The 22,066-nt window shown below is 42.7% G+C and overlaps 1 protein-coding gene across 13 annotated transcripts in view; it reads left to right on the top strand.

Moving 5' to 3' along the window:
- AFDN (afadin, adherens junction formation factor) overlaps window positions 1-22,066 on the top strand; it is a 134,167-nt gene that overhangs the window by 31,595 nt on the left and 80,506 nt on the right. For 8 of the 13 annotated variants that reach the window (XM_036871615.1, XM_036871616.1, XM_036871620.1 and 5 more), the window contains exons 2-5: window positions 7,053-7,248; window positions 10,821-10,936; window positions 12,953-13,116; window positions 15,612-15,772. In XM_036871615.1, coding sequence (XP_036727510.1) covers window positions 7,053-7,248; window positions 10,821-10,936; window positions 12,953-13,116; window positions 15,612-15,772 — 637 coding nt within the window. The remainder of the gene's footprint in view (window positions 1-7,052; window positions 7,249-10,820; window positions 10,937-12,952; window positions 13,117-15,611; window positions 15,773-22,066) is intronic. The other 5 variants (XM_036871624.1, XM_036871623.1, XM_036871611.1 and 2 more) reach the window with 3 other exon arrangements.

The following is a 22,066-nucleotide window of genomic DNA, read 5'->3' as shown; positions in this document are numbered from 1 at the left end:
GAGATGAATCTTGCTTTTGTATAAGGCGGTACTTTATAGCTGTCGAGCTGCACAAAGAAAGCATCCATTGCTTGGCTAGATGGCGCGTTTGTTATCACTGGAGTTGTTCCAGGGCGTTCTTAACTTGAGGTCTATGAATACATCCCATGGGATCTTTCAACGTGGATGAGAAAATAAGTACATCTTAATTTTCAGTAAATTTTATTAGCCTCTAACTGAAATTTAGCATTTTCTTCATTTATGAGTTTATACTCATATCTACTTCAAAATTGGAGTTGTAAAATTTTAAATGCATAAAATAAGATCTAGGCCTTATTTAATGTTAATAAAGAACACTCATATTACTATGTCACAGGTTTTAAAAATATTTTAATAATTGTATTTTAATGTAATTGTTCACTTTGCAATCCTTTGTATTTTATTTTATGCGTTTAACATTTTTATTCTGAGAACAGTTGCATAGGCTTCACCAGACTGCCGAAGGATCCATGGCAAAGTCGGGTAGACCCCCGACTAGAGAGGTGGCTTTGAGGGTTGTTTTGTTTACCTCTGTGTTGCACTTTACATTTGTACAAGTGCAGTACTTAAAGGTTACAGGAGAAATAAAAATGTCTTTAATCACATTTGTGATTATTGCTCTTTGGTCCTGTGGGTTTAATGTGTTCTTTAAGTCGTCATATCTTTCGCTTCCCCAATGTATGTTGTGTGGTAGGTATTCAAATACAGATTAAAAATTCTAAGAGGACCGTGGGGAAGACGTTGACTTTTTGATCCCGTTATAATGCTGACTGAGGGCGGGTAGAGTTCCGGGTCCATCGGAGTCTCACGGAAGCACAGATGGAACTTGCCTTGGAAGCCAGCAGACTTCCATGGCTCGTGGTCTTGTACTGTGAGCAGGCAGTTGTTAAGTAGATAATGTTGGTAGTGATTACCGTGGCCTTTAAAAAAAAACACGTTGGATGATTGGTTTTCATGGCAGGCTGTGTTTTCTGGCAGAGGATTGTCTTATTTATAATGTTGACGTGGTTGGATACTGGATGGATTTTTGTTAGAGTTCCTGAAAGTGGCAATCTGCGTGTGTTCTCTCTGTGGGACGTGTGTGTTTTCGATCAGTTTTTTAGTCCAGAAAACTTTTACTCTTATCCTGAAAGATGACTTTTTCCCATTTTCAGTGAACTTGGTCTTCCTCAGCTTTGGTAAACTAGCCTCAAGATGTTAGGAGAACAGTAGTTGGCTCACATCCAACAGGTGTGCATTGTGATGTGTTAGAGATTCTGCCTTTATTTTCAGACAGAAAGATGTACTGAAATCATTTTATTATAAAGACCAGTTAGACATGTGCAGGTATAAACTGTTCCTGGGTGAGGATTGCTGGGTCAGAGCAGCTGCTCTCAGATGACGGCTCAGGCCCGCTGCAGACACGGTGCGTTCCGTTCCAGATGCCGCAGTAAAGCGAGGCACACGGATTTGTGTTGGTTTCCGGTTGCATATAAAAGTTATGTTTACATGATCCTGTAGTCTGTTAAGTGCACAGTAGCATTATGTCTGAAAAAACAATGTCCATACCTTCATTAAAGAAGACTTTATTGTTAAAAAGTGCTAACCATTCATCACCTGACAACGCAGGGTTGCCGCAGACCTTCAATTTGTAAAAACTGCGGTATCTGTGCAGTGCAGTGCAGTGAGGTGTGCCTGCGGCCAGTGTATGTCACACAGTGACAGGGCCTTGCGGAGGCCGGGTGATGAAACAGAAATGATTGCCGTGGGCAGAGGTGGGTGAAGGTACTTTCCAGATAGTTCTTTTAAGCTTTCAGGAGTATTTGTCTTGCAAAAGTTTTAGGTAATGAAATGCATGTAATTTTAAAAAGTATTCTTGAAGTACTGGTTTAAAAAATAGTTCATACAAGTTTAAAAGGTAGTGTTTATACAAGTAAGATTGCAGAAACCCATATTCAAGTATTTCTTCCATTCTCTACCTAACCTGTTGACATTCAAGTGTTATTCCTGTTTTTAACAACGTGAGTCAGATGGCCGTTGTGCTGTTGATGGTTTATGTACAGTGATGTGTGTTTTGAAGGCACGGCTGTATCTTTTCTAACATTTTGCCCCTGTCTTGGAGGCACCAGCCCTGGGAATAGTGTGTGTGTGATAATGCGGTGGTCCTGTCAGTGGCTGTGTCCTCCATGGGGGTTGGGAAGCTGATTACCTGTTTGCAGGTAGCATTGTTGTGCTACAGGCTAAGACATGGATTTCAAATAACTGCTGAAAGTGGGGAGAAGAAACGTGAGTGGAGCCCGGTTGCCTTGTTGAAGCTTTAGAGCAAGTAGTTCTGATTAGCTTGAGCCAAAGGAGGTTTGCGGTTGCTCTGGTGAGTTTCTGCTTGTTTGCATAAGAAGGCCGATTGATTATCAATGTCATTAACTAATGAGATATTGATAAAATATTTAAAAGCAAGTCTTCATCTTTAACTCTTGGTTCCTTGCTTTGGCGCTTCAGTATGTAATTTCATAATAAGCCTTCTCTCTCTTTTTTTTGTCTGTTGTATTCTTTCTGATAAACATGAAAATGCTTTTGTTTCAGAGTGGTTAACACAACCCCAAGCGGTGTTGCATTTCTGTTGTAGTAATCGTCAGTCATCTTGTTTCTCAGGGAAGACTTTATGTAAAGGTGAGTGTATACCTTGAGGAAAAAAAGAAAGGTGTTCTCCTGTCAGGAAAAGTAACCATCAAGGAAAGGAACCAAGTGGTTGTTACATTGTCTTTTCGTTCCCTCCGCGCTGACCTGTTGTGATGGATACGCGATACGCAGGTGACGAGAGGGGGTCGATTACTGTCCCGCCAGCTCCAGACAGAAGTTTCGCCCTGAAAACTCGCTGCCAGCAGGCAGCACTTCACCCAGATACGGGAGGCCCTGCAGCAGTGCTTTTATTTTAAAGTTTTTTTTTTTTTAAGGTCAAGTCTTTTATTTATTTATTTATTCTTAGCCGCGTTGCATCTTCGTTGCTGCGCGCGGACTTTCTCTAGTTGCGGCGAGCGGGGGCTACTCTTCGTTGCGGTGCACGGGCTTCTCATGGCGGTGGCTTCTCCTGTTGCGGAGCACGGGCTCTAGGTGCGCGGGCTTCAGTAGTTGTGGCTCGCGGGCTCAGTAGTTGTGGCTCGCGGGCTCAGTAGTTGTGGCTCGCGGGCTCTAGAGTGCAGGCTCAGTAGTTGTGGCGCACGGGCTTAGTTGCTCCGCGGCATGTGGGATCTCCCTAGACCAGGGATCGAACCCGTGTCCCCTGCATTGGCAGGCGGATTCTTAACCACTGCGCCACCAGGGGCGTCCCAGTGCTTTTATTTTAAATCCTGTTTTCTCTTGGGTAATAGGTGTAGCCAACACTAAGGAGGGAGGAACCTTTTTTAAGGAAACACTTGCCTTTATAAAATTACAGCCGTGTCGGCTGCAGCATCATCAGAATTCCAGCTGGCTGTTGATTGCACATGTAAAGTCTTGTTTTTCAGAGTTCTGATCAGGTGAGAACAGACAACCACAGCTGGAGGCATCAGACATTGTTGCTGGAAGTTTTGACTCAAATGTGTTTTGATTTTTATGTGTGAAGCATTAGAGACCGAGGGAGGACCTGAACTACGAATGAAAGTTCCTCATCTCAGAGGAGCTGCCGTCTGTGGAGAGGCTGAGAGGAAGTCACCTTAGGAAGGGGCCCAGGCACTGCTGGCGCTTCCACTCTATAGTTGAGGGCGTCCGAGCCCACGTGGGTGATGCAGACTCCCTCAGAGGTGCAGCTGTTCCGCCGGGCTGCCTGCCCTCCTCTGCCCTGCTGTGCCTCCCCCGGGTGTCCCGCTGCGCCGGGCTGGGCCCCTGGGGAGTGGGGGCCGTGAGGACACCTGCAGCTGAGTACGTGCTGTCCAGGTCTGCAGCCCCTCTGAACCTTCGCTCTCGGTTACTCAGCTGTCCACTTGTTTCTTCCGGGGCTCCTCTGGTGCCTGCAGCCCGGCCACTTGGTGGCTGTGTGATTGTAGCTCATGTGCTTAGCCTCTCTGGACCTCCTTTTTCTTTTTTCCCCTGTGCAGTGGGGATGATGGTAGTACCTAACCCTTAGCTTGGGGAATTAAATGCTGAACCGTCAGTATCTGGCACATGGTAGACCATAATATATATTAGTTACAGTTATTACTGTGTGTTAGTTTGGTCACTACATGCCCAATTTTTAGGTTCAGGAACTTGATTTTAGCAGTCTTCTCAGGTTTGATAAAATTCTGTGGACTTATTCACACCAGCCAAAATTAGCTGAATAATCGAACAGAATGCTAATGTGTTAATTTATTAAGGGACTATCCCGGTAACGACTCTACTCACATGTTCCTGTGTGATGTCAAGGTCACCAGGCAAACTAAATTAATAGTTATTTATTAATACTTATTTAGTGCAAATGAAATCAAATCAAAGGTAGTTTTTATTGACTCCTTACAGACCTGGAGAATTTTTTCTTTAAAAACATCAGTAGAAATATTACTACTTCTCTGTAGACAGCTGTTGCTTGCTGGAGACCTGTATCTGTAACCTTGGGTTTACTCTATTTAAAAAAAACCCTTTTATCTCAACATTTTATATAAGATCAGTAGCTGAACCACATTAATAATGGAGGGTTAATATTTGTAGTTTTCTTTTTACCTATAAAGGGTAGTAATCTGTATGTGAGGGACTTTCATGAGGGTGACCAAGGATACGGGAGACTGTCTCCAGGCTTGCCTCGATCTGGTCATTCTAGGTGCTTTCCTTTGTGTTCTTGCCCAGTTGGGGTGGGCAGTCCCTCTCAGCCACAGATGCTGCCTCTGTTCCTTCAATATCCGGTAGTTGGGAATTACTTGTTGACAGTTCTCAGAGAAGCTGGTGCTTTCGTGTCTTTTGGGACCTGTAGGTGTATCTAGCTGTTTTATTCTCATCACAAATGATGTATTTAGAATGGCCCAGTTATCAAAACGATTGAGTGCTACGGAGGGTAATTTAGAGAGGTGTAAGGGTGGGCCTTCAGAGGAGACTGTTAGGGGCAGCGTAAAGATGATTTCAGGGCGGCGGTGGTGAAAGGATCGCAATTCTGGGATAAAAGTGTGACTCCCGTAATAAAAACTTAAATGTATGTAACCAAATTTCCAGACTAAGTGTTGTTTTCTGAAGTGCTGTCCTTGGGGCCTGTGGAGGAGGTTGGTCGGTAGGAGGAGTGAAACCTGGAATGGGGGTCCCTGAGTGATTTCACGGGGCTGGGCCCCTGGGGGACCCTGGGGCCAAGGGAGCCACGTAGAGAGTGTTGAGCGCCGTGCCTGGGGCAGAGTGCGTGCCGAGTGAGCCTTGGCTGTTACTGGTGTTGACCCGAACCTGTGTACAGATTCTGAGTTGAGGGGCATCTCTCCCGTGCATCCTTACTTACGGCTTTTAGGGTTGCCAGACTAACATCGAGATGGAGATACTTATTTTTAAAGGATATCAGCCTAATTTTTTTTGCTGCTTGACCCAAGCCAGACAAAGAAGACTCCGAATTCATTAAGCTCTCTCAGCTCTCACCCTGTAAGCGTGGCCCTACTTCATCCCAGAGTCTGTGGTTCAGCGGTGTTCTTCTGACACACATGCTCACTTACCTGTGTTTCTCCCCGGGGCAGGGGGAACAGGGCGGGCGGGTGGCCCAGTGGGCAGGGTCTGGGCGAGCACAGTAAAAGCTTCGGGGCTAGAAACGTGCCTTATAGTCTCGTTTTTCCGGTTTGACTTTCGTATGGTTACACCATTAACCCCATTCTATCAATAATATTCCATTTGCCTTACTTTTCTTCAAATAAATACTTGTCAGTTCGTAATTTTCAGGGAAGGTTAGGCTAGTGGAGTGGGGCATGGACAGAAGCTTGACTGTGATGGTCGCTGAGCCCCGCGGGAAAACCTTGACGCCTGAGAGCGAAAGCCACTGCAGGGAAGAAGGCGTGGACTGATTCATCTGGCTGGGTTTTAGCAAGATGTTGGATGGATTCTGGGTACATTTGCAGGTGGAGAGACTTGGTGTGTTGGCCGTGGCGGGGAGAGAAAGGCGAGCGTTGAGGAGCGCCCCGGCCGAGGCTTTCTGGTGCAGGAGGCCGGACACAACCTCGGGGTTGCAGGTGCTCCTCGGAAGTTTGCGGGGAGCTGTGCTTTGTTCTGTGTTCAAGGGAATAACGGGGTACACAGGAACCCTGGGCCTCACCCTCTCGCATCCCTGGATAAAGTGTAACCTACCAAACAAAAACGGATTCGCTCTGATGCGAATGGTTCCCAGTCTGTGGGATGTGAACTGCTGAGTCTTATTATTATGGTGATAGCAAAGGGCTTAAATAACCATCTCGTAATTGATTGAAAAGAAAAAAAAAAGTAAGCCATGGGAAGGAGCCTTCCACAGTCGCGTGGGCTTCAGCCTGCCTTGAAGTAGTCTTTGGTTGACACTCTGTCGAATTTTTCTCTAGAAGTAAGGTTTTAAGAAAAATCTAAATTGTGTCTGTTGATTTGGGGCAAGTACATATTGCAAGTGACTTACAATTACATTCCGCTAACATTGAGTTTCCATTTATTCACATTCCTGGTGGGATTGGGGTTAACATTTCCCTTTGGCTTCTAGAACAGTCTCTTCTTCATTTAGGCTTTGTAATCTCAGGATGGGATGGGACCTCAGGGACAGATAGGCATGGACTTCAAAGTTCAGTGGATCTGGGTTTAATTCTGGCTTTGCTACATAACGGCTTGAGCAAGATCCTCAAACTTCGTGAGTTTTAATGACCAAATCTTGAGAATTGGGTTTGATCATAGTATCTACTTCACTGGGTTGTTATAAAGACATGATAAAACGATGCCTGTCCGGGTGTGCTTGGCGCTTGCTGAAGACGCTGACGTCAGGTGCTCTACGGCCGTTACCTTGTACTTGAGACGCGTAAGAAGGAGACAGATTGTAAATAACTCGTCCCAAGTCACATAATTAAATTTGAAGACATCATTTTAGGATGTTGTTTTTCCAAAAATGTATCATTTTGTTTTCCTTTTAGGATTTGGAGTTCCATGGAGTGATGAGATTTTATTTTCAAGATAAAGCTGCTGGGAACTTTGCAACAAAATGTATCCGGGTGTCTAGTACCGCCACCACTCAGGACGTGCTGGAAACGCTTGCAGAGAAATTCCGCCCTGACATGCGGATGTTGTCATCACCCAAGTACTCCCTGTACGAAGTGCACGTCAGCGGAGGTCAGTGGACACAGACGGGGCTTGTCGGCCATATGTGCTCATCTTGAGACTATCACAGTCACTTGTCCCGGGGGTCCTGCTTTACTGCTGACCCCCTCTTTCTTTTTCTGGAGGGGCTGGGGAAGCAGTTAACAGGTTGGCAAAACTTGAGTATGTCTGCGAAATGTCCTCATAAGTTCCTAGCAGGTGCATTTGTTGGGAGTTAGAATGAATAGATTAGTTTTACATATGCTCACTTCTCCAAAGATAAGTAGCATAACGTTTCATAATTGAAATTCTCCAGCAGATCTGTCACATACATTGATGATACAGTAAGCTGCTTAATTTTGGAGAAGTATTTCATGTAACTCTTCTGCATAGATTATAATACTACAATTAATGATAACCCAGTGTTTTATGAGTACAGTATTTTATGAGTAAAACCCAGTGTTTTATCATACTTGCTGTAATATTTTTGTAGTGTGAAACAGTAACGTTATTCTTTGGGAACAATTAGGGTATCTTGAGGAAACTCTCTTATGTAGTTATTAATTTCTCCTTGTTTTAAGATTTGAAATTTCTGCAAGTATCCTATATATCACATGGCAATTGAAATTGAACTGATTAGAAATGTAGAAACTTATAAAATTTTTTGAGTGCTTTTGAAGTACTGAGTCACCTGTTTAAACAAAAAAAATAACAAATTCCAGTTAATGCAGTAAACAAAGGATTGTATATAGTACAAGCCCAATTTGAATACCTGTTTAAGTTTCAGCCACAAGACCTGTTTGAACATAATTTATTTTTCTTATCTTCAAAAGTACAGCTTTCTTTGTATGTTTGAAATTGGGCTAAAATTTTTGTAGTGTGTGGAATTCAGATGTCACCAAATGCTACCAGTATTATATTAGGTAGGCTGTATTTGTTTATCACTCTTTTAAGGTTACTAGGGTATCACCTACATAAATAATACCCAAACTAAATTTGACAATAGCGGATGGTCTCAATTTTGGATGTTTTTTTGAGGTTGAATTCTCCTTTTACCTCAGAATCTTTTTAAATAGGTTACAAAGAGGAAGAAGGTATTTCTCACTTTCAGCCCTCTTCTTGATGCACCGTTGGGTCATTTGAACACTGCCAAGTGAGGTCTTTGGAATGCTATCTAAGATTGGGATTTGAGATCTAAAAATGGAATGGGTTTGATTTTTTTTTAAAGAACATTTTTTCTTTAAACTTTCTTTGCTAGATTTGTTTTTTTTTTATTTATTATTTTTTTTATAGCTGCTTTTATTTTTATTTATTTATTTATTTTTGGCTGTGCTGGGTCTTCGGTTCGTGCGAGGGCTTTCTCTAGTTGCGGCAAGTGGGGGCCACTCTTCATCGCGGTGCGGGGACCGCTCTTCATCGCGGTGCGCGGGCCTTTCACTATCGTGGCCCCTCCCATTGCGGGGCACAGGCTCCAGACGCACAGGCTCAGTAGTTGTGGCTCACGGGCCCAGCCGCTCCGTGGCATGTGGGATCTTCCCAGACCAGGACTCGAACCCGTGTCCCCTGCATTAGCAGGCAGATTCTCAACCACTGCGCCACCAGGGAAGCCCTTGTTTTTAATTAAAAAGTAAAATACGTTACTACTGTAAGGGATGAAAACGCAAGGAAGGTGTGTAAAGAAGGAGGTGTTCCGCGTCTCCCCCCGCCCCTGTAGTGACCACTGGGCTAGCCTGGCCGTGTCCTTCTGCACCTTCGTACCCCGCCAGGGTCTCAGACAGGAGCAGGCCCTGGCATGCAGGTTCTCAATCTCTTTCAGGTCACGGAGCCCGTAGTGTGTCAGTAATTTTTTTAGTGGCATCCCTAGGCCAAAGGAAATGCCTAACAGGTCATTTTACTGCATAGATTCAGACAAGTCCATCAGGATTTATGCTTTAACAGCTTGGTGGATGTTTGAATAAATAGTACAGATCAAATGAAAGGAAAACTGAAAATTGCATTCCGTTCTTAATCACAGTTGCTCCCTGACGGGGCACGTGTGCCTCCTGGGTCCTGCCCAGCTCCTGGGCGGGGGCAGTGCCCTCCTTTCCTGTTCACATTGGTTTGCGGGCAGCGCTTGTTTCTACAGCGCCGTGGAAAGCCCGACGTGACCCTGGTGGGACAGTGCGCGACCTGGTGGGGACCAGCAGCTCCTGCCATATCCGGCAGGTGTAGCTCGTTTGCCTGGAAATGTAACGTGCTACTCAGTGAGCCGCTGGACGCCGCGGCTGGTGTGTGAGCCAGAGCGCTGGCCCGGCACCGTGGGAGCGCCACTCTCATCCCTTCTCTGCGTTAGGGTTCCTTGTGTGAGATCAACTGGAAAGGTAAAAAAGGTTCTGCTCTTCTAACGTAAGGCAGAAGATACCTGAAGTTACAAAGCTGTGGCAGGGCCCTAATTATATTTGCATGCAGTTGTTGGGCACGTATGCTTTAGGGCAGCTCGCCTTGCTTTCGTTTGACTTTTATGATTTAGACTTAATTGTTCTTAAGATTGGTTCTCTAAAAAATATGCCATGAGGGATTTTGATCTAGTGCAAATTCTGCAACACGAACAACTTGGTAATTTTGGTTTGCAGCAGGAATTTGAAACTTCTTGATCCAGTATGTGATTTATTACTCTTTTCTCATATTTTCAGTTGATAAAATGACTTGGAATTTGTTTCTCCTGTATTCTGATCATTAACACTGCTGTTTACCTATAATATTTACTAAAAACCTCTGTAAATCTCCATCTTCTCAGTTTGCCCCGTTGACTCTTGCTTCCTGTACCATTGTAATCCACCCCGTCTGGTCTCACTGCTTCCTATCTTTGCTGCCCTCCTTGTGGTGCATCCTGTGTGCGTTTACCTGGGTAGTCTTTGCCAGCTCTCAGCTTTTAGTAGGTGGTCAGGCTGTGTAGGGCCCTCAGTGGGCTGCCATGAGGCTTGTTAGGTTTCTGATAAGGAAGGGAGTAGTCACTTAACATAGCACTTCATCGACAGAGAAAAGGCTGGTGCTTCAAGGTGGGAGGGGCTGTGCGGGTCGAGGCGCGTGCGATTTGGAGACAAGAGTCAGAGGTACAGGGGGAGGAGGGAGAGTGCTGTGATCACTTCCAGACTGATGACGGTGGCGCCATTTCTTGACAGCATCTTAACATTAATATGAGAAGAAAAATCCCATGAATCAGTGGAACTTCTGTGTGATACTAGCATTATTTCCGTATTTTCCAGTTGTATGTGAGAGAATTTGATTTATAGAAACAAACGTATGGCAAAGCCCTGCTTATATTTTTTTCTAGTCCATGTGTATTTCTCTTATTTTCTGGGTTAGATTCTAAGTGTTGTCAGGAAGCTGTGCCTGGTCCGTGTCTGGCATTGGACACGTGGTAGTACACATACAGTAGCACCAAAATACTGAATTAGTCATTGCAACTCTAACTTCACATTGTGAATTACACTTCAGCCTATCAGTAAGTAATCAAGGTAATTAGGTATTTTTTGTCTATAAAATTTAATGTGTATCAGAATGTTGTATTGGCTAGTGCCATTAGATAACCATGGCTTATTTTTTTTTCTTTTCATGTTGTGAAGAAGAAAGAAGATTGGATATAGACGAGAAACCCCTTGTTGTGCAGTTGAATTGGAATAAGGATGATCGAGAGGGCAGATTTGTTCTTAAGAATGAGAACGATGCCATTCCTGCTAAGGTGAGGCCTTGGGTCTCGGCCCGTGCTGTGCCTGGCCTGTGTCTGACCGCGTGTCGTGTCGGAGGGGTTCATTCTCTGTTTCGCTTCTCTTCTGAAACTACCCTTTTACCCCCGTCCTGGAACATAATTTAAAAGTAGCCCAGCTTCTCCCTGCTTCATCCTCTGTTTCACTGAATAATCCAAAATATTACTCCTTCCTTTTCAAAGAAGAGTTATGTAAGCTTTTGTTCCTAAGAGGCTTAATGTTCAAATCAGCTTCAGGTTTTTTTCCCTAAATTATAAAGTCAAAATAGGTTTTAATAAGAATCAGAAGGGAAAATAAAACTTTAATAACCTATTTATATGTGAACTTTTAGATACAACTTAATAAGGCATATTTAAGACCCTTTTCATGTTATATGTGTAAGGTTAGAAATTAGTAAACTTTCTTGAGTTTCTTTGGATGATGAAATAGAGTGAGTCTAAAACTTTCTCAGGTAGTAGGATGTCTGGAATTCCTGTGCTACTGTTCTTTTTATGTGGAATACTATGAAATATTGATACAATTTTAAAATAATTATAATTCTGTTTTAAGTCAAGTGGCCTCCTACACTAGAATTCAGTATTGACAAGTGATAGCAAATGCAGAAGTTAAGAATATTTTGAGAAAAATCTTGTATTTAATTTTTGGCCCCAGCAGACTGAGGGGAAAGTACCATTATTTACTTTCGGCAGCGGTTTTCACGTTGTCTGTGCCATGTCCTGTGTGTTCCTGTTCCTGCGCTCCAGGGACTTTTATTGCCTTTGTGGCGAATGGATACTTTTGTGTGTGTGTGTGTGTCCATGTTTTATTTTGTTTCTGCACCATGATTTCAGCTGATGTACCTTTTCACGGAGCCACAGACCCTGCTTGCTATGTAGTAGAACTCTTCTGGGGTCAGGATGACAGCAGGGTGCTGGAGTAGCTTGCAGGGAAACGGAGATGCTCACTCACAAAGCAGAGGGCAGTTTTCTTTCCCAATAAGATAATCTTTTTTTTTTTTTTTTTTTAATTAATTAATTTATTTATTTTTGGCTGTGCTGGGTCTTCGGTTCGTGCGAGGGCTTTCTCCAGTTGCGGCAAGTGGGGGCCACTCTTCATCGCGGTGCGGGGACCGCTCTTCATCGCGGTGCGCGGGCCTTTCACTATCGCGGCCCCTCCCGTTGCGGGGCACAGGCTCCAGACGCGCAGGCTCAGTAGTTGTGGCTCACGGGCCCAGCTGCTCCGCGGTATGTGGGATCTTCCCAGACCAGGGCTCGAACCCGTGTCCCCTGCATTGGCAGGCAGATTCTCAACCACTGCGCCACCAGGGAAGCCCCCAATAAGATAATCTTTTATTTTCCGTGATTCTTTACCAGCCAACCTATGAAGTCATATAAAAAATAATCTGTCTCTGTGTCATCTGCTGGCAGGCCAAGTTATAAATTAAGAATAAGGAAACAAATAAGTAAGATCTGGAAAAGAAATTAGAAGTTTTTGCACAAACACAATACTTATAACTTTGCTTCATAAAAGCCAGTTTATTAGGGCTACTCTTAACATTTCTTTTGAAGTTAAAGAAGACATATTTAAAGTAGATGATGATTCAAACACTTAGTTATTTCCATATTTTCATTAGTTTCCTTTTATTTAAGTTACTTCCTGTAAATTATTTGGATTTTTATTTACTAAAAATAATAAATAAACTGGTGTGATTCCAACCCCAGTTTTCTAACTGGGTTTGGATTTTCTTGTGTGTTTGCTTCCTTGGTTATTAGTTTTGAATTAAGATAAAATTTACACAGGGTGAAATGAGACCTTGAATGTGTAAGTTTTGATCAGTACACTCACGGAACTGCCGGCCCATCGAGACAAAGAGCATTTCTCAGCCCAGACCTTCCCCGGCTCCAGTGGTTCTGTTTCTGGCCGCAGCGTGTGAGGTGAAGTTAGCTAAGCCATAGACAGCTTTATGTCATTCTGTGTCATAGCCAGTGTAGTGATAATGTTACTTTTATCAGAAGGCTCAAAGTAATGGACCTGAAAAGCAGGAGAAAGAAGGTGTTATCCAGAACTTCAAGAGAACTCTCTCAAAGAAAGAAAAGAAGGAAAAAAAGAAGAGAGAAAAAGAGGCAATGAGGCAGGCGTCTGATCGAGACGATAGACCTTTCCATGGGGATGACACGTAAGTTAATTTAGGAAATATTCCTGTTTCTTTGTGTTCTAAGCCCAGTGTTTTTCGTGCAGCGGACCTCACTGAGTTACCAGGTGAAGGCCGAAGAGGGTGCGTGTCAGTGGAGCGCGCTGGGCGTGTGCTGGCTCCGCGGCGTCGAGGGAAGCCGGTGGGGCTCCGACTGCGCAGCACGCGTTGCTCACAGAACCGGCCTCGCGGTGCTCGGGCTTCTTAAAGATGCGGCCTGACGGACAGTATTGCTGTTACTGGGGAGACCGTGGGTGTCAGGGTGCTCTTCACCTCTGCCTGGCCTTTCCTCTCATTGCTGTTGTTTTGGTCCTTAAGGCAGCAGTGGATTCTTAGACACCTCGGGTACGCTTAACACCTGATCAGAGGTTGGCAAGGCCAGTGAGAAAAGCTGGTGTTCGCTTTTCAGGCTCAAATGCACCATCAGGTTCACTCCAGCCCCCGCCCGCCCCATTCCTTATTCTCTCCCAGCAGCCCCATCACAGGTGTCTTTACCTGTCTGAAGGGATTTGAGCTTCTGACCTCGGAGCTGAGGGAATAAGGGAAACCGCTGTGTTTCGCTGTAACAGAAAGGAGACGTGAGCAGAAGCTGGCCTTCCTCCTCACGTGGAGCCTCCTGGCCTCGGTGTGGCCTCGTGAGCGCTCAGTTCAGTTCATTCTGTTGTCGTGGTTTCTCTTAGGCCTCTTCCTTGCCTTGGAGTTGATGGCGTAGTATTCTGTTTACAGCTTATTTTAGAAAGTCAGAGTAGGTAGATTTGCCAGAAGGGGAAAAGGAGTTTCTTGTCACGTATGAACCCAAAGAGAGCCGTAGTTTGTTTATGCAACACAAGTATGTACGCTTCATATATCTATGTAGAGAGTTTTTAAACAAGTATAATCAGTCTTTTGAAACCAGAACTTTTCACATGACATTTTTCCACTAAAATTATATGTATTTCACGTAAATACACATAGTCAAAATATATATTTTTTCACCAAAAAACATACATATTAAATAATTTAAATGATTGTGCAGTATTCTATCATATAGTTTTCCTATAATTTATGAAACCAGCCCTTTTCATGTACTTGTGGATAGTTTACAGGGTTTTTTTGGTATTATAAATGATACTCCAGTGAATATCCTTGTTTTTACAATTTTGAGGACTCAGGTGAATATTTCCTAAGGAAATGTTCTGGAAGAATGGCTCAGAGACACCTTGGGATGCTTGTGTTGCCAGACAGCCCCTGGAAAGGTCTCCACAGCCCACGTGCCCTCTCATTTCCATATCCTTAGTACTGCTGAGTGTAACAGAGCAGAGTACGGTCTCTGCAGTATGTGAGACCTTAAATAACTCGAGCTTACTGTATCATTAACAAGGTAGATGTCGCTCTGCACGTTTATTAACTTTATATTCTGCTGCTGCTGCGGTGACCTCTTCAAGTCTTTTTTCCATTTTTTGGTTGATTCTAAGTGTTGTGTGTGTCTTGAGGATATTAACCATTTGTCGGTGAAGGGAGTTTATTTTAGAGGGGAATTTGAGCCCATTGTAGAGTGCATCCAAAATGGATTTAGATATTAATCTGTTAGGCAGAGACGCCTATGGGATGCACATGAACTCTTGACTATAGTATTACATAGTAAGGCTCTACTTAGTGTATTTATGCAAGAGAAAGAACTTGTATACATAGATTGTTCATATATGAAAAATATCAAGGAAAAGGAGAGTTTAAAACTTTGGCTACAGTTTGTTCTATTTATTTAGTTTATAGGGGGATAAATTATTTGTGTTAAGGAAATGAGCTACTTAAAATGAGTTAAGTTTAACTTGATTGATTTGAAGCTTGAGTGACTTAATGAAATTATTTTATGATTTTAAAAATGGCATCCTTAAAGTATATTTATCAAAATTTAGTCAAGCATATCAATCTTACCTAAATATTTAGTTTTCAACTCATCATTCTATACAGTTGACTCGTTATAGGAACTTTTGGAGCAATTTCCTTTTAAAACTTTAGCTTCAAGAGAGTGAATGGTGGTAAATCTCTTAGTTGTTAAAAAATCAGGCTGTTTGAGTTCTTCAAGATTTACTGTAATTTGAAGACAGATTTTTACTAAACTAAAGTATGTTCAGTCCTTTATTTCTAGTGGTTGGCATGTTGTATCCCTCATTTAGTCTATTTTAAGATAACCGTGGTAGAGATAACTGAAATGTATAATTTATACATTTTTCTTCTAGCTTTATTAATGAATACTCAATAATTAAGTTCTAGAAACTCACTATAAAATTGTAATTATAAATTTCTGCTTAGTTCAGTATTTTAGCTTGTATTGAGAGGAAATTTATTCTTTATCCGTAGTAATTAGCACATGGTGAATGGTACATGGCAGAACTATGTAGCCAAATAACATCTGCCATTTTGAGTTTCGTATGATTTCAGTATAATTGTTTCTAATATAAAATTTAAAAAATCTTGTGATTGCCATTTTTTCCTTACAGTGAAAATTCTCGACTGGCTGCTGAGGTTTACAAAGACATGCCTGAAACTAGCTTTACCCGAACAATTTCTAATCCCGAGGTGGTTATGAAACGACGGAGACAACAAAAACTGGAAAAGAGAATGCAGGAATTTCGGAGCTCAGATGGGCGACCTGATTCAGGTGCAGACTTTGAATTGTTTTTCTGTTATATCTGTTGTAAAGTCTATTAATTTAATAATCCTTTTTATATATGCATGAGGCCTTGAATAAGTAAAGTTAATGGGTGATGTAGCCTGTTCATAGCAAGTGTGTGCCATGTGTGTCTGGTGCAAAGTCAGTTTTGCCTTCAATACGTTTAGTTACGTATTTATCCCCAGTATGGCTTTTTTTTTTTTTTTTTAATTCTGGAAAATGTCAAATATATACAAAATAATAGAGATATAATGAACTTCCCATGTGTTTATTACCAAGCAAGCTTTCATAATTAACACATGTTTCATCTCTGCTTCTACAGATATTGCTTTCATTCCCAGACTGTGTTATTTTTGAATCAAATCCCAACTTTCTCATTATTTCATCCATAAATATTTTGATATATTTTCCTGAAAGGTAACAATTCTAAAAAAGCAAAAACAAAAATAAAGCAAACCATAGTACCATTTTCACATAGAAAAGAATTGACAGTAATTCCTTAAAAATCATCAGATACCTGGTCATTGTTCAGATCTTCCTGATTGCCTCAGATAATTCCTTTAGTTGAGTCAGGATACAAATAAAACCTAAATATTGCATTTGCAATTGATCAATTTGTCTTTTATGTCTTTCATTCTAAAATCCCCTCTCCTCTCTTGTATTTTACCTCTCACTTTGCTTATTTGTTGGTTTGTTTTAAAACCCTAGGTTGAATGTCTTGTAGGTTTTGCTGACGGCATCCTGTTGTGCGGTTTACCGCTTTTTTCCTCTTGTTTTCCTTGATTAGATACAGATACAGGGTTAGGGTTTTTGGTGGGAGGCGGTGGGACAGAAATACTCACCTTAGTGTCATCCGCAGGTGAGCAGTGGTTTGTAAAATTTTAATAAGCTCATGGATGTAAAGCTTCTCAATGTTTGTCCATCTGTTGCGGTTATTGACCTTGCTGATTCTTGAATGGTCGCTTCGAGCCAGCGGGGCTGTCTTCCAGCTGGCGCCCGAGTCTGTGACATGGCCCAGTGATCTTGAGAGCTTCCCTGTAGGATGGGGTGTCTGCTCACCTCGTGCTCTCCTGCCCCAGCCTAGGAGTCGGCTCTTGCTCGGAGGAATCCTGCTCCTTTTGCTGGGATGAGTATCTGGTTGCTAGCAGTGCTCCCTGTTACTGGTTAGTCTTTGCTTCTAAGCCTGTTTAGCGGACAGAGCTTAGGAAATACTTGGTTTTTTACTACTTTGATTTTAGAAAATCTGGGTGTCTTTTCTCAAGGTAAAATTCTTCCTCCTAAGAACAACAGAATAATTATTTACAACATAATTATATTAATCAGTTATAATACCAAAATCAAAATAGGGCTATTATTAATAACAATATGATACTGAAAACATTTTAAGCCTTTTGTGAAATCTGTGCTGTGTTTGAAATCGCATATTCGATTCCTGTGTATGTGATTATATACCCACATTGACTTGCACTTAGGTTTATTTGTTTTATTTTCCTTTTGACTTTGAAGGTTTGCTTCTTTAAATTTTAGTGTTGTTTAACAGTTTCGAAGTCACGTCTGCAGAACAAGGTACATTTAGAGAAGTCCAGCTTTTTTGTCCCTGTGGACGCCTTGAATCAAAGGCAACATCCTGTACACATGTCCCACTGTGATGTTTCCTGGAGATCAGCCTGTATTGCTGAGGGAAATAAAGGTTAAAACGAGAAGTTAAAACACATGACTACTCTGTGAGCTATAAATTGGTTTTGTGTATTTTTAGCCATTTGATATAAAACTTTTATTTGTAATTAACCTGTAATTATACTCAGCAAGTAAAATAAAGTAGTTTTACTTGTTAAAAAATAATAGCATAATCATTTGTTTCGAAAAAAATCATTGTATTAGAAGGCTGTATCGTTGATCCAGGCTTTCCTAAAGATGTCTGACCTGGTAAGTCATCGCCTCTGTGGCTCTTCTGGAGCGCTGCACTCAGGCGCTTAAGGGCGGAGCGCCACCCTGTTGCATGCTGCGCACCTGCTAGCTTACTCACTAGTTTTAGCGTTTGAGTGTTGGGACTGGCGGCTTTTCTCTGAAGCCGGATTTATAGCAGTTTTGGTTGGGAAGGTTGCTTAATTGTGGGCCATTCTCTCGGCTCCAAGGCTGAGTCAAAGGGTGTTAGTCCCTATCCAGACCCTCTTATTATCCGATATGTTTATGTGGCAGCAGGTTGGATCTGTCAGGGGAAGCTGTGCCCTCACTCGCGTCATATTCGTGGGAGCGGCGTTATTCTCTATTTTATTAGTGGTCTCTCTTACCTTATCTCCATTCACGAGGTAGTCTGTGGACCATGGTTCTGAAATGCGTGGTTGCTTGATTCTGCCCACTTGACAGAAATTGCTGGTGACCCCATTTCTTGTGAGCTCGCTCAGAGCTTTGTGTTAGGGTGGCGTGTCATACAGCACCAGCCACGGTGGGAGCCGGCCCTGAAACCTGGTTGTCTCTCCAGCATCACATGTTTGTTTTGACCCTTTGTGCCTGTGTGAACTGAGTCTTAATTATACGTTTCATGGGAATTATAGTATCGGTGATTCAAAAAAACTAGGACACTGAGAGACTTATTAGTTCTATAAATAATTTGATAGATGGCTTTTGAGACCTAAATGATTATCTGTTTGTATATATTCTGTCTTGTTCAATCAGGAATTGAAAAAGACAAGAAAAAGAAAGTAAGGAGAAAGGAGGGAGAAACTACAAAGGTGAGGAAAGAGAAATGTAGTAAAGTCTTAGGAAGGGCGAGAATGCTCAGCGGTACCTGCCACGTGCTGACCGCGCTTCCGAGCACGGGGAGGAGTCTGGCGTCGTTCCGGAAGTAACCTCCTCAGTGACCCCTTGAGGGATATTCAAGTATAGGCTCAGGAGTATGTGAGTCAGACTAAGGATAGCTGGCTTAGAGTGTCCGTTTTTATAAGTAACTTAACAAAATCTTTTTATAAAAAGTGTGTCTTTAATGTGGGTCAGGATGCAACGTTACGTATGTTGTTAAGATAAAGCCGGAAACTTTTTGCAGGTAACTTCAGCCTGTGTCCCCAGAGATCCACATTTGTTTTCCTGTGCCATTGGGGGTACTTTGATGGAAATATTTGATACGATCGGTTAATAAACTGCTGAAAGAGTTTTAAGCTAGGGATTGAGAACGCTTTCAGTTTAGCCCAGGCGTCCAATCTGGAGCGGTTACTCTGAGAGCAGAATCGAGGGTTGATTTGAGGGAATTGTGGTCAGAAGCAGGTGTCCCCCTTCGAAGGCTTGTGTGGCCCCGGAAGGACCGAGTCTCTGAGCTCAGTCGGGGCCAGTGGCCATGAAGAGAGAAAAGCGGGAGCAATGTTAAGAGAGAGAATGATCTGGAAGCAGCACCAGCCTGAGTTTTCTGAGGAGAGGAGGCCTTCAGGATGACGCCCTGCTTTGAGCAGGATGGATGTGGGTCTGTGGATGAAGGAGCATCCGGAGGAGAAGACGGGCTTCGTCTGTGTGTCTTGGGAGCGGCCGGCGTGGTGCGGGGGGAATGCCTTTAGGCTGCCAGCTCGGTGGCGGAGTACTAGCCAGCAGTGCCAGGTGGAGAGAGAGATTCGGGAGCAAGCTGTTCTCGGGATGCAACGTCATGGGCATGGAAGAGATTTGGTGGAGGTAGGAAGTATACAGGTAATACACGGCCATTGTTGGGAAGTAGGCCGAGAAAACAGGAACATGACCTCCAGAGAATTAGGAGAAGAAACAGCAAAACACCCACTAGAGTAGAGCTTGTCTGTTACAGGGATGGTTGGGTGGAAGGAACATTTTTCTGTACAAGCTCCTAGGAAACCCTAAAAAACTGGATACTGTTGGCAGAATAGCTGTTTGTGGTTAATATTAAGGCAGTCAAATATAGTAAGTTCAAGTGTCCTGTTGGTTGGTTTTTAATAAACAACTTAGAAAACTCTATCCTTATAACCTACTGAGGCTGTTAGCTTAGCTCTCAGGTTGGTGAAGAATGTTGTCACGGGTGGGTAAGTTTCCCTGAGAGTAACAGCCGAGTCTGTAATTTTCCTGTCTTGTTAACCCGAGCATTGGTTCCCCAAGTTCTGATGACGTACTTAAAGAGATCTGTCTGACTCACTTCACGGCACATCAGAAGTCATAACTTGTAACAAGCCTTGGCCCCAGAGCTCATAAAGTATTTTTAACACTCAGATGTATTTACTTTCTTGATGTCTTCCAAGTGTAATTGACCTCAGAATGCCCTTGGGAGTCAGCCCTTCTGCCTCAGTTTTCTTGTGAACAGCCTTGGAGGTGTGGAGTGCTAGGACACGGACTCTGTAGCTGGGTTCCGGTAGGGACCCTTGTGTTCCGTGGGCCACGCTTTCTTCATCTTCTGAAGAGGGGAATAATCCTTCCTTAATTTTAGAACTGAAATGTATATTTATACAAACAGATTTTAGTCGATGGTAGAATTTTAAAGTGTTAACTTTTCTTCTATCTCTCCTTCCTTAGGAAATTGGGAGGTATGTATTTCTGTTGTGATGATACTATGGTATTATGCTTTTAAACTAAAAACCTCTCAAATTAGACTGTATCCATTTATTTACTTATTAATCTGTCCATGGATGTAAGTGGGATTTAGGTCCTCTGCTACTAATGTGTTATTGTCAGTTCCTCCCTTTATGTCTGCTAGTATTTGTTTATATAGTTAGGTGCTCATGTATAGGGTGCATATATATGAATTGAGTATTCTTCTTGTGTTTATCCCTTTATCATTTTATAATGCCCGTCTTTGTCTTTTGTTATAGACTTTGCTCCAAAGTCTATTTTGTCTGATAGGAGTATTGCCACCCCCATTTTCTTGTCATTTCTGCTTGCATGAAATACCTTTTTCTTTCCCCTCGCTTTCAGTCTGTATGGGTCATTAGCTCTGAAGTAAGTTTCTCGTAAGCAGCACATAGGTGGTTCTGGTTTTTTATCCAGTCAGCCATCCTGTGTTTTTTGATTGCAGCATTTAGTCCATTGACATTTGAAGTAATTATTGATAGGTATGTACTTACTGCCATTTTATGACTTCTTTTCTGCTAGTTTTTGTACTTCTCTGTTCATGTCTTCTTTCTGTTTCTTCCCTTGTATTTTGATGATTTTCTTTAGTGGTACTCTTGTGTCTTTTTGTTTCTAGTTCTTGTGTGTTTATTGTAGGTTTTTGATTTGTGGGTACCATGGGGTTCGTATATGTTGATCTATATCTACTTGTGGTAAACTAGTAGTCATTTAGTTCACACACATTGTAAAAGATCTGCATTTTTTACTTCCCTCCCCTACGTTTTGTGTTTCTGATGTCATATTTTATGTCTTCATGTTGTTTCTTGTTCGTTTTCTCCCCCTGATTTCGACCCCGCAGTCAGGTTGCAAGCTGTTTGGCGCCGAGGACAGTGACCAGTCTGTGCTGTGTCCTCAGCGTTGGGACGGGCGGTGGGGGGCGGGCTTTAATCCCTGTGAGTTTGGAGACAGCCTGACCCCTGGCCTGTGTCAGCAGGTCCGCAGTCTAATAATACCAGCCTGGGCTTGCTGATTCTTCTTTTTTTTTTTTTTTTTAACATCTTTATTGGAGTGTAATTGCTTTACAATGGTGTGTTAGTTTCCGCTGTATAACAAAGTGAATCAGCTATACATATACATATATCCCCATATCTCCCCCCTCTTGCATCTCCCTCCCTCCCACCCTCCCTATCCCACCCCTCTAGGTGGTCACAAAGCACCGAGCTGATCTCCCTGTGCTATGCGGCTGCTTCCCACTAGCTATCTGTTTTACATTTGGTAGTGTATATATGTCCATGCCACTCTCTCACTTCGTCCCAGCTTACCCTTCCCCCTCCCCGTGTCACTGCTGATTATTCTTAAAAGACCAGCATTATTTTATTGTAGTCAAGTTGTCATAATGCAGGGTGTGCCAGACTTATTGAAAAAGAGGGCGTGAGAAATATTCAGTAGCCAGAATCACTGCATTAGAATTCAGAAGAGGCAAAAAGGAGTCATAGAAATTTAGAATTTGCTTCAAGAGATCCACAGATGTTTAATCTAGCTCTTTAACTTAGAGGTGAGAAAAGGAAGTCGGGAAGCCTCCCCGAGGTCCCACGTAGCATGGGGCTGTGGCACCTTGCCTGAGTTGCCTGCCTGCCCCCAGTAGTCTTTCAGCTAGACTTAAGATTTTAGGGCTTAAAAATCTTAGATCATAAGTAAAAAGCAAATTATGACACCAGAAATGTCAGTAATATAGCATATGTAGGATTG

This window comes from Balaenoptera musculus, chromosome 12 (assembly GCF_009873245.2).
Source record: "Balaenoptera musculus isolate JJ_BM4_2016_0621 chromosome 12, mBalMus1.pri.v3, whole genome shotgun sequence".
Classification (NCBI taxonomy): Eukaryota; Metazoa; Chordata; class Mammalia; order Artiodactyla; family Balaenopteridae; genus Balaenoptera; species Balaenoptera musculus.
The sequence above is the reverse complement of the archived record's forward strand: the minus strand, read 5'-3'. Positions and strand labels throughout refer to the sequence as shown.